General features: G+C 26.2%; 2 protein-coding genes across 2 annotated transcripts; one reads left to right on the top strand and one right to left on the bottom strand.

The window, feature by feature from the left end:
• On the top strand, nt 1-2777 carry LOC108777786 (trypsin-1). The gene is made up of 7 exons (XM_018544751.1): nt 1-69; nt 537-696; nt 1196-1358; nt 1451-1659; nt 1857-2059; nt 2348-2402; nt 2561-2777. The coding sequence occupies exons 1-7, from the start codon at nt 1-3 to the stop codon at nt 2674-2676; spliced, it is 975 nt and encodes a 324-aa protein (XP_018400253.1). The 3' UTR covers nt 2677-2777.
• LOC108777777 (soluble guanylate cyclase 89Db) lies at nt 2387-11702 on the bottom strand. Its single transcript, XM_018544739.1, has 14 exons — nt 11661-11702; nt 8441-8640; nt 7298-7491; nt 6987-7120; nt 6266-6502; nt 5927-6126; nt 5743-5850; nt 5464-5632; nt 5233-5376; nt 4609-4762; nt 4288-4397; nt 3699-3788; nt 3482-3615; nt 2387-2409 (listed from the first exon to the last, which is right to left on the bottom strand). The coding sequence occupies exons 1-13, from the start codon at nt 11700-11702 to the stop codon at nt 3499-3501; spliced, it is 1899 nt and encodes a 632-aa protein (XP_018400241.1). The 3' UTR covers nt 2387-2409; nt 3482-3498.
• Nucleotides 11703-13031: the final 1329 nt, after the last annotated feature.

The following is a 13031-nucleotide window of genomic DNA, read 5'->3' as shown; positions in this document are numbered from 1 at the left end:
ATGCTGTTTCGATTTATATTATTATTAACTCTTGTCGCAGTGGCAATAACAATCACCATTGATAATGAGGTATCATTGATGTGTTGAACAAGTGTTGATGGTGTACTGTTTTTGTAATTTACAATTACTCATACACAGATAAATTGTGGATAATTATAAATAATTTGTTATTTATAAAATAAAATATGCAAAGAAGTATATTAAAAGTGATATGTATACAGAAATAAACATAGGAACTTTCAAGTTTGTTACATATTTTTAATTTTATTTACTTATTAAAAATTGCTTTTGATAAATAACACTTATTAATAATTCATTAATAATTTATGTTATTTAAAAATTTTTCTTTTTAATATTTAATGTTAATTATATTTACAGCTAATTTGTATAATATATATGCTTTGCACTAAAATATTTTTTACAATATAAGTTTTATAAATGCAATTAATAATTAACCAAATACACTTTTATTGATTTCTATGTGATAACAAATATCATAATTTATATAATATGTAAAAATATATTTTAAATTATAGTTGCAATCAAACTTAACTATACTTGTGGAGAAGCAAAACTTGAATGATACAAGTGGAATTGATAATGATAAAGGGTTTTGGGAATGGCTGTTTGGTTCTGTGACACCATATCCACCAACAATCATAGAACCACAGCAACCAGAGAAGTGCTTGAAATGCAGTATGTTTAAATTTAAATTTTCAATTTTATGTTAATATTGTATTTTTACATCGTAAGTAACAAGTAAATATTGTCGATTATTTAAGTATTCTTTATGTGTACATTTTTATTTTCAGTAGTTTTTGATATAAGAATTTAAATACGCCAAATTACACAGATTATATTTAAACAGTCGCTTGTTCATAAATTACGCATGCGGTAATATTATTAAATGGACACTTTAGAGTTTAAACGTGATCTGTAATTGATCACATTTGAACTTTTAATATTTCATAAACTACTACTTAAAATAAAAATTTACACATAACTTTTCTATACTTAATTTTTTGAAAACTAGCTTTCTTAAATCCTGAGATGATATTTAATTCGTGGGATCCTGTATATTGCAATAAGATATTATTGAATAAAAAAAGAAAACTTTACATATATACAAACTTGAGATATATACAAAATGTATACATATATGCATTGCATATGAAATAATAAGATTCATTTATAGCTTGTGGTTTAACAAATAAACACAATCGTATTGTTGGAGGCGTCGAGACGCTTGTCAATCAATACCCTTGGATGGTCCTATTGTTGTACAGAGGACAATTTTATTGTGGGGGTACAGTTATAAATTCACGATATGTACTAACGGCCGCTCATTGCGTTGACAGGTGATTCATCCGTTCATATCAATTTTTTATAATTATTGAATATGTATGTATCTGCAAAACAATCGTTAAAATAATCAGGTTTTTATTTACAGATTCGATGCAAATAAATTGATTGTCCGATTATTGGAACACGATTGGAACTCAACCGATGAAAGTAAAACGCAGGATTTTCAGGTGGAAAAAGCAATCAAACACAGTACTTACTCGACTACTAATTACAACAATGACATTGCACTTCTTAAGCTAAAGGATGCTATAAAATTCCAAGGTTCGATGCGACCTGCTTGTCTTCCGGAACAAGGTATATTTTGTAAAATTTATACATTCCGTAATAATTATTTTATTTTAAACGTTTTATTGCAATGTTTATTTGTTAAATGCTCGATAACAAGAATTTTAGGATTTGTATTATAGATTTTTTAAAGTAGACTTTAAAGAATTAAAATAACAATTTAAATTTGTTCGCATGATAGATTATGAATTAACTATCTGTTTTAGTAAAAACTTTTTCCGGCAAAATGGGTATAGTAACCGGATGGGGTGCTATCAAGGAAGGTGGTCAGGTATCGCACACCTTACAAGAAGTTTTTGTTCCTATTCTTACAAACGCAGAATGTCGAGCTACGAAATATCCAGCGCGTAAGATAACAGATAATATGCTGTGTGCGGGTTTCCAGAAGGGCGGCAAAGATTCTTGCCAAGTAAGCAGAAAATCATATTAAAGAAGTATTAAAACATTAATTATTTTTAAATCGTTTATTTTAAACAATTAAATATAAATTTTATAGAATACATTTTGAAATATAAAAAAAATTTTATTATTGATGTAATATAATAATTAATACAATAGAAACATGATAAATAATGAGTGTAACAAATAACAATGTTAGCATAAGTGTATTTAAAATATATATTTTTTTTATAAATTTAAAAACATTGTAAAACATGTAAATTAAAGAAATATAACAATATAAATTCTCACATTGTAGGGAGACAGTGGCGGTCCGCTGCACGTAGAAGAGAACGGTGTCCACCAGGTAGTTGGTAAGTTCTGTTTTAAATTGTATTAATCATTTAATACAGACAACACGAAAAGTCGTAAAACTTCAAGAAATTGTTAAATATAAGAAGACACTTTTAAAAAAAACGTGAGAAACCACTCTCACGTAGGAGAAAACAAATTAAAAAGACTAATTATACAGGGGTTGTATCCTGGGGCGAAGGATGCGCGCAACCTGGATATCCCGGAGTTTATACCAGAGTAAATCGATTCCTGACATGGATTGCACACAACACAAACGATGGCTGTTATTGTTGATATACAATTTTTATATAGACTGATATATTTATTTTAGTTAATTCATCATTTATACATATAACGACAAAAACACGCAAACTACAGAAACAATCAATAAAAAGCACAATAAAGTATATATTACAGTTAATAATTCTTATACTAAATTACATCAAGAATTTATTACATCATGACACGATAATTATTTAAACACATTTCTACTACGCACGTAAATGTACGTAATCTCTCACAAATGTATACATAACGTACGACATACTCTGTGACATTTTTATTAAGTACATGAATTATATACACAACACTGTATTCAATGGTTAAAAATTAAGGCACGTGCGCTCTTCACTTTGGTTTATATTCACAATATAGAATGTATAAAAGAAGAAAGTAACAAAACTTTCTCTGTTTTTCGCAATCAGACGACTTGGAATTTCAGTGAAAACTCAATGTACATACGTACATTGTATACTTGTAATGTTGTTTACATCACGCAATGAGCAGCAAATGTAATTTAAAATAAATATACGCACGTTGTGTGTACTTTATTATTGATATGTATATCTATATATTATTAATATATATTAAGATCAAGTTTCAATTAATTTAAGTATAATGTATATGTAATAATTATTTAGTAACAATTATTTTTTATATGACTAGTAAGTAATTTTGTTTATTGTACACGGTTAATGCATATGTAAGTATTAAGAAACAGTAAAAATAACTTGGTTTCTTTTCAATATTCCTTTATAATAGATAAAACATGCATTTTTATAGTAATTATAGCAATAAAGTGTATACATATTTTATTTACTTTATTATTAAAGTACTCTATGTACTAGTGACTAAAAGACCTTCAATTTTTGTGTTTTCATCATTTGATATGTCTTCCTTCATTTCATTGTTTGCCGTTGATTCTAACCAATATGTCTCCATGTTTCCCTTTCCCTTTATGTAAAATATAATTTTTTATATATGTAGCTATACGTAATATATGACATTATTAATTAATACGTTTTCGTAATACATACCTTTATCTTAACAACTCCACGTGACTCGGTATGATAACGACCTTTCGGTAACAAAGCTTTGGTGCTAGAAGAAATATGCACCTTGCCCGGCTACACCATACAATGTAATTATGAATAGTGTAAAAATATAAAAATTGAAAAGAGAAAACACATTTGTAAGGTACTAAATTTGTTTTTAATAATTAATTCACACTATTATGATATATGTGATTTACGTAATATATATGCACAATAATACGTAATTGCACAATTATACGTAATTGATATTCTTGAATTGTAGTTTTTTGATAACAAATTAAAATTACATTATCAATTTAGATATTTAGTATTCATTAATTTAAAATAATTAAATTATAGATTAACTTCTTTGGTTATTATTTTTTAAATTAAAATTATTCTAATATACGAGTATAAATAAAAATTAGAAGACACTATAAACATTCACGCGATGTATAGCGCAAAATTAGACTGATTGTGTGATATTTATCAATATACAAATAAAACGTCTTAATATGAATTATATCTTATATTTAGATTTATAAGTATTTTATGTCATTTATGTTAAGAAAAATTAAGATAACTGCATTACCAGACTAGAAGTCTGCATTCTGGAGGCCGTATTGACAGTATCTCCAAAGAAACAATATCTCGGCACTTTAATCCCGACCACCCCGGCAACCGCTGGCCCAGAATGAATCCCTAAAAAGTTTTATAATAAGTACTATTATCTCAATTAGTTAAATTAATTTCTGTTCGTTAATTCGTTGTCTCATTATACAATATAATATCCAATTTTTATAGAGGATAAAATTATTTGAAATATCGAGAAAACGAAGTTATCCCAAGAGATATAAAGAAATATAAGTATATTATATCCGCGAAGTTGGACGGCTATGTGCAGGGTTGTTACCTATGCGGATTCGTATATCCAGTCCGGAGGGTAATTTAAGAGATAGTACATGCTCGATGAGTTGTAGGGAAACGTCAGCAATGTTTTGTGCGTGGTTTTTATTTCTGTCCGGTGCACCACTAGCTGCCATGTACACGCTACCAACAGTCTCCACCTGTCACAGCACGATTGTAAATGGCAAATACAATGCACAATTGTGATCAGTAATATCATATAGTAGCTCAGATAAGCATTATCTTTGTGACCCAATAATACAAAAAAATATTTTAATGATATGTGATCAAGTCAAGATAACAAGTTATATAATGTAATTTTATGTAATTTTTTCGTTAAGATGTTTCATGCTCGTTTTTATTAATATAATTAAATTAATGTAATTAGTTTAACCTTAATCTCGGTTCAAATAACTTTTTATTTTTTTCTAATTTTGAATCTCAGGGCAACCATGATGTTTTTAATCATGTCATGTTAAAAGATAAACGAAACTAAACAAGAGAAATATATGATTTTGGTCCAATTAACTTCTAACAGGTCACGTATCATATCATCTTATATAACCATATCAAATTCTGCATTATCTCAAGCGAAATGATACATGATACTTAAAATAAAATTTATACTTACTTTATACACATTAAACTGATCCATCAATGTATCAAAACAAGAAAAAACGACATTCATTGATAAAACGATGTCCATCGCTCCTTCGATGGTTGAATAATCAAAGTCGCATAATTCACAGAAAAGAACCGTTATTGATTCGAATGACTGTAAGTAAAGCATTTTTATACGTGGTTATTCGCTAAGATCCAAAAAATCTTGAAATGTTTAAGATTGTGAAGTATATTTGCACACCTCGCACGTACTCAATGAACTAGCTCCGGCTCGTAATCGGTCTGCCACCGTTTGTGGAATCATAGAATATAGAAGCTCATCGCTTTTGTTTTTCCATCGATCCAGTAACACGTAGCTATTTTCTAGTTCTGTTGATCTTTGCTCTGCCCTCTCAAACATCATTTCCAATCTGCAAACAATATAAATTACATATCCGAAAAGTTTTATAAAATGTACTCAGTTTTAGATGAAATCGTTTTTTTTCTATTCATTAAGTAAGAATACTATTTGAGAAACGACCTTCCGCAATGCTGCCATCCTGCCAACACCAATTCTTTGCTCATACCGTGAGGATTTAGGTCATTCAAATATAGACCCATATTAAGAAGTTCGTCTAAACTATTGATTCTGTTGCAGTAAGACAATCTATTACAGATCATTTGTCTTATGGAAAATGTAATTTATGATAACATTAAAAACTTACAAAGGACTACAGAGAAATATAATGGCTTTAATATCCTCAATATATCTCATTTGACCCTTCAACAAAATACTTCTCGCACCTTGACTTCCACGCCTATCTAAACCACTGCTTGTACTTGGTACATTATCTGCATTTATCAAAGAATAATCATTTGCCCTAATTAGTTCCAATTCGAATATCACTGAATGCAAATACATTACCTAAAAATGAAACATTTATGTGTATCTGCATGTGGTATTCATGCGCGTATATATGATCTATATTACAATTAAAAACGTTACCCTAATTTATGAAACTAATATTGCAACTTTTAAAGTACATATGATTTGTATTACTTACGTTTCCCCATGTAAATGGAATTCCCTTCGGTCTTCTTAATTTGAATATTTCTAAAACATGCCTGTTTAAAATGGACGTGGTACCGCCCCATGCTTGAAGCAATTTATCACCAGCCCCTAGTATTCGCATGTCCTTGTTCATGATGACACCAAACGGAAAAAGGCGTAAAAAAAATGTACAACTTATCGGTGATAATTCACGGCCTAGTGGAGTTTTCATTCTATTGTTCTTCGTAATCTAATTCCCAATGTAAATTGTATAAAACAATAAAAAATGAATGTTAAATATAATATATTATAAATAATGTATAATTATGCATTATTTAATAAATATTTAACTAATATTAAATGTAATTACAATAAAAAGTTAAAAGCATAATTTAGTCCTGCAATAGTATATGTAATGTCAATTATAATTCTATCTAGATTTTTTAAATGCAGAATGTGAAAATATTTTGCATTTAATATTTTTTCTATTTTTTGTTTCTTTATATAATATTATAAAAATTTTCCCATTTTTTGAGCAATATTATATATATGTGTATTAATAATAATTTATTGTGTATATTTGTATATACATATATACTATGTATACATATTATATATACATGCATATGTGTGTGTATAAATATATTATTATTATATATGTACACTTTACTATGGCCTTTTTTACTTTTTAGAAAGAGAAAGAAGGTACAATACAATTTCAATTTCAAACTCACATATTGCCTGTTATCGAAATTAATACGAAATTTAACCATTACGCTTCGAGATCCTGGAATACTATTTGAACTTTCTAATACCTTAATGTCCAGTTCTATATTATACAAATCTTTCGCTATTTGAAATAATTGTCCTACGAAAAGTAAAATATTTTATATGTAATAGAAATAACTACACATACACATATAATTAAACTTAAGATTTACTTTATATCTTTTTTTTTCATATATATATTTGTATGAATATTTTGAGATAATTTATAGTAAAATTATTTTATATTTATAATATAAAACAAAGAATAAATTTCTACCCATAAGATAATGCGTAAAACCTTGCCGAGTACTTCTGTAAACTAAAACAACACCCTGTGGATCAACATGCGTTGTATACATAGACGGACTCTTCATTTTTGGATACGTGAATCTCATCTGCATATGGATATTGTCTACACTTTGTAAAAAATCACAAAAATAACGGCCAGTTGCTTTTACAGTGCAATCATACCTAAAAAATAAATCTTGTATTGTGTGATGTCATTCGTACATGACTAGAATATGACGTCAAAATGACAATTGTGTGTTTGCTACCTGGAAAGTTTCTATATATATTTTGTTTTCTTAAAGTTTATGAAGTTTAAAGGGAACATTTTGATTGATGAACATTATATAGGTATAATTTCTATCGCTTCATTTTTTTCAATGATCAAAAAATTACATATGATTGAAAAGAAAAAGCATTCCAAATTTGGAAACAGTGTATTAAAAGTAATAAAAATTTAGATAAAATATAGTAAAAAATCTAATAATTGACTGAAAGTTCAAAGTCTAAGAAAAGAGACAAATTAAGTAGCATGTATGTATAATTGTATAATAATAACAAATATAATGAATATAAAAAAAAGAGAGATTACATCAACTGTTAAATAAAAGAGTAATAAATTATAAAACGAATTACTCGTGGCGATGCCGCCTTTCAGGACATATGACGTTCAATTCAAAATTTTTTATATTTTAATAGTTATGCACCTCCCAATAATGGACTTTGATGGCTCGGGATAAGAGACTTGTAGCGTCTCACAGTTTTTTTGAACATGGCCGGAGACGCTACCGCGTCTCCTGATAAAATGTAACGCTGTTATTCGTGTCATAAAATACGTTCCAAAGAGTCAAAATTGTAAGAATCATTAATATCATATACAGCGGTTCGACGAAAATTCTATTAATTACGAAAGTGTAGAGTAAAAAGATAATGTGCTGATCTAGACAAAACGGAAGAGGAATAAAATTAAAATTGGACGTGTATTTTATTATCCGTGTGTATAAAATTAATAATCAATAAGTTAAAATTAATAATTATATAGTTTTCTACGTAGTTAATTATTTCAAAAATTATGTAAAACGGTCAATCATATTTTAACGTTGTATTTTTGTACATTTTTAAACACACAACTTACCCTAAATTACTGAAAAATCTAACAAAACATTTTCCAAAAAATTGCATAATGTTATCCATAGAATCACCAGTATATGTAGCAACAGCCATAGCTAAATTAGTCATTAGCTCATCCGGATATACTTGTCTGGTATTAAAAACTATATGCTTGCAATCTGCTTTCTCCAAAATGCGAAGCCATACTTCTTCGCCAAATTCTAACTGTAAAAAATATTTTTAGTATTTATATAAATATTTTATATTTTTATATTTAATACTTTAATTTTGTACTTAATAATCCAATTTTATTATGTTTAATATTTTATCTTTTATTTTATATAACGCAAACATCTGAAACAGACACAATTGAACATATATAAAAGTAATTATAATAAAAGTTATAATATATTAAAATAACAAGCAATATATTAGAATAAATAAAATTAAAGATTTTAATGAATCTATGGCTCGTAGCCCTGTTCTCTTATTAGTTTTAAAATAACAAATCATAATTTCTTCTCTCTCTCTCTCTCTCTCTCTCTCTCTAATTATAATTTAATTAAAATAGTTAAAATTCAATGTAGAACAAATAACACATATAAACTGAATGTAGAATATTATTCGATAAAGATAGGTATTTGTAATAATGTTACATCAGATAATAGATTCATATCAATTATAAATCGATTCAGATAATCAAACCAATTTCCCAGTTCCCCTATGTCAATTGATCTTTCTTTTACTATGAGAGGTGGTCACGAAAATGAATATGTGATCTTTAACGAGAAAAGCTCTCAAAAGCCATATTGCAAATGAACACGCAAATTTACTGAAAGGCTTTAATAAACAAACTAAGAAATAATTTAATAATTTAAAAGCTTTTCAATTTTACAAAGTATTAAAAATTTTTTTTAATAATAAATTAATTAAGAAAATTAATTTACTAAAAATACATAAAAATAAAGTTGTTAACAATACAATATACATATAATATATTATAATGAAAAGCCCCCTTTTTATTGTATTATTAAAATTTATAATGTGATCGTTATTTATAAATTGTGTACATGAATATAAAATACTAAAAATAATAGAAAGCAATAAAAATAATAAAGAAACATATCACACATAATATAACTAAAGATATATCTTATATAAAAAAAATACATAGAAATATACATCATTAAGTCTATATAATTACAAGTAATTAAAAGAAAGATACAATATTAGAGAAAAGTAAGGGCAATATTTAAAACAAATCAATAAAATTAGCTTTACGTATGTTAAGATAAAATGGAAATTCTATTTTTAAAACTTTGTACAATTAAAATATCAAAGATTAAAAGGAAGTAGTTATAAGTCCATTCATATTCAAGTACCTCGCTTATTATTATACATATCTATAAAGCGTTTCCTTCGCAAGTACGTGGCAAATATTATAAGTAGGTAGATAAATTTTTTTAGAATAATTTTCCAGAAACAAGTAGATCATATTAAATTAATTATTATGACAATGTAATAATATCAATTATTGTATATAATTAACAATATAAAAATGTTTTTACGAACAATTTCATTAAATCTTGTTTAAAATTTCGTAAAAACTTAGATTAATAAATAAGTTTAATTTTGATTCTGTTAGTCTCTACAAAAAAACAGTGTAACAAAAAATGCAAATAGCTTAATTAAAGATAAATACATTCGACCTTAACTCTACAATTAAATATCCGGTGAGTATATATATAGTTCATTAAAATGGATGCTGACGAACGTGCAATTAATATAGATTTGTCAAACTTATTAGCACGCGTCGATATAAACGTTTTAATTACAATACACTTACACTTAACATTTATTCGTTCACTATTTTCTGAGATAGAAATATTAATAAAATATAAATAAACTAATATAATAAAAGAATATGTAATATACATATACAATTGCATTTATGCCTTTGACAATATAGTATATGTATAGTAAAAGCACCGAACTCTCTATTAAAATATAAAAATAATATATTTTTTATTATACATATAATAGAAAGTAACTTATATTTTAATATTTAAATTTATTTGAGCGGATATCAATTTAATTTAATATTTAATTTATAAAATTTTAAACCGTTACATAAATTTATTATAATTTTTTTAAATTATATAAGTATAACATATTTTTTCTGAAAATAAATGTCTATCGGGGAAAAAGAGAACACGTTAGGAAACATGATAGGATTCATTAAAATCTGCTCAGCTAGGAGATAAATGTCCTTTGACGTAAAAAAAATCGATTGCATTTATTTAACGTAAAACTTGAAGAAAAAAGTTGCTTTTAATGTTATTAATAAAAAGAGAAATTTAATCAAACGGTTGAATAAAAAAATTTATCTGAGAAACACTTTTAATATTTTTAAACTGTACAGAAACTTTTGTTCTTCATCAGCACAACATTCACAGTCTCAAACTTCTTAAATTGAATATTTCCAAGAGCAGCTGCGCCACTATAATCTTACCAAACTTATGTGATTCTTTGTATTATTTGCAATAAACAAAGCCAGAATATTGAAATATAAAAATACATAAAATAAGATTTCCAAACTCACATGCCAAATTTAGTAAACTATGTAGTTTTAATTTTTAAATGCATTTTATAATTAAATGGTATAATTAAAAATACTGAAACGTTAAATAATTTTGTGAAGGTAGGTTTTAATCAGATAACAATTTTAATAATTAAATAAATTAATAAAAAATGTGTGTTAATTTTAAACACTTATAAATTGTAAAATTACAATATTATTATTTTACGATTTTTTAAATACATAAATTTTTATTTATCAAAATTGAAGAAATTATAAAACATAAATAACTAGCTTCTTGACTATATTTTAAATTTTATCACAAACAACATATTTCAATTATATAAACAATTTATATATAAATAACTTAATCATATTCTTTTTTCAGGTAGGTATAGTAATGTATAATAAAAATTAGAGTTTTTTTTAATAATAAAGTAATTTTTCATTTTTGTATTTATAAAAAAAAGAACAATCTTAAGAAATTACATCAAAAATTGCATATCGTAAAGAAAAACAAAGAAAAAAAATAAAATTTTAATTCAAACCCAATTATTGTTTAAGTACATACATATATCCTAAATAAGCTGTATGGTATACTCGTATATCACGTGTTAGCCGAGTATACAGTAATGTCAATTCTATGATTTATTCGTACTTTACCGACCTGTATAAAATATTGTACACTTTCCAGCAGCATCCCGTACATTTTGACGAACACGAATTTCACTTTACTTTAAGCGTTTGTTAATTAAATAATAAAAATTTGGATTTACAAAACGCGCGTTTTATCGCAATCTTATAACACTAGCAAACCGAAATCCTTCGTATTATCTAGTTTCATTGTAATCGCGATGGTCAGAGGACAAGTGTTTCGCGTTATTAGGATCCATCCATGATACCCAGTGTCATTTAAACAATAGATTTCCTCCAATGCAATGAAGAGAGGGAAGTTGAATGACGTGCGGTAGATCTTGTTTCGACTGCGGCTTGAGGGTTACTCAAGCTAACAAGGATGGGTTGGAGAGATGTACGCGATGCGTGTGCGCAGACTTTATTGCTGTTTTACGAGGCGTTTATCCTGAACGTTTCAGGAAATAAATTTTTGTTCACTATTATTTCTTGCGTGTTAAAATTATTCACGTTTAGTTTTTGAGGGTGATTTATTAATTATGTTTTAAATAATTGAAAGATTTTTTATTAATATTTACATCTTAATATATTATTTACAATAAATTTGTTTCCAAAAGAATACATAAAGAATAACATATTGCTTAAGAATACAGATATTTTTAAAATTATTTAAACACTTCAGAAAGTCCATAAATAATTTTTCCAATCATATTTTTATAATTAAATTAAAAAAATTTACATAATAAGTATATATATGTATTATATATAGGTATATATGTATTATATATGTATATATATATACATATATACATATAATCAATATATTCTTTATAAACAAAAATCTATTGTACTTAATTTTGAGATACTCGCTTCCATGTGTGTACAATCATATTTTTGCTCCCTCTGTCTGTAATCTAGATCTTTTAAATCTAATGTTAAAATCTTTATTTAATAAAAATTGAAAATTGAGCAAAAATGAAAAGAAATAGAAATTTGTTTAAAAATAACTTAACAATAAAAATCAAACACAGCTCTTTGTTATTTCAGAGAAATTTGAAAGTGAATTAAATCTTATTTGTACCCACAAAGTGATCAAGATTGCAAACAGGGAGTTTTAAAGTTAAATAAGTAGAGTGTATGGAGAGAGATTCTTTGTAAAAGATAAAAAAAATAGAAAAAGAATGTATTCGTTTCCGCATATACATATAATATGTATCAAGTAATAACACATTTTGAGCGATATTGCATTATATTTGTAAATTGTAATTTTTACATCATCTCTTGATTCAATTATAATAAGTTGTAATATTTTCGATTATTCGGCAAAAGTCCAAGAAGCTCAATAGCAAACTTCATTTGTTTCAATTGTGTCACGTTACTCCGAAATCCATTTGATGTAGGCGTG

This window comes from Cyphomyrmex costatus, unplaced genomic scaffold (genome assembly GCF_001594065.2).
Source record: "Cyphomyrmex costatus isolate MS0001 unplaced genomic scaffold, Ccosl1.0 scaffold116, whole genome shotgun sequence".
Lineage (NCBI taxonomy): Eukaryota > Metazoa > Arthropoda > Insecta > Hymenoptera > Formicidae > Cyphomyrmex > Cyphomyrmex costatus.
This window is presented reverse-complemented; position numbering and strand designations above follow the sequence as displayed.

Excerpts from the sequence above, each read along its gene's own strand:
- LOC108777786 (XM_018544751.1), top strand. The coding sequence starts at position 1 with ATGCTGTTTCGATTTATATTATTATTAACTCTTGTCGCAGTGGCAATA. Across the intron at positions 697-1,195 it reads AGAGAAGTGCTTGAAATGCA|CTTGTGGTTTAACAAATAAA; the intron begins GTATGTTTAAAT and ends ATTCATTTATAG. Across the intron at positions 1,359-1,450 it reads GCCGCTCATTGCGTTGACAG|ATTCGATGCAAATAAATTGA; the intron begins GTGATTCATCCG and ends TTTTATTTACAG.
- LOC108777777 (XM_018544739.1), bottom strand. The coding sequence starts at position 11,702 with ATGTACGGGATGCTGCTGGAAAGTGTACAATATTTTATACAG. Across the intron at positions 7,492-8,440 it reads AGATTTTTCAGTAATTTAGG|GTATGATTGCACTGTAAAAG; the intron begins GTAAGTTGTGTG and ends TTTATTTTTTAG. Across the intron at positions 7,121-7,297 it reads TTTTACGCATTATCTTATGG|GACAATTATTTCAAATAGCG; the intron begins GTAGAAATTTAT and ends TACTTTTCGTAG.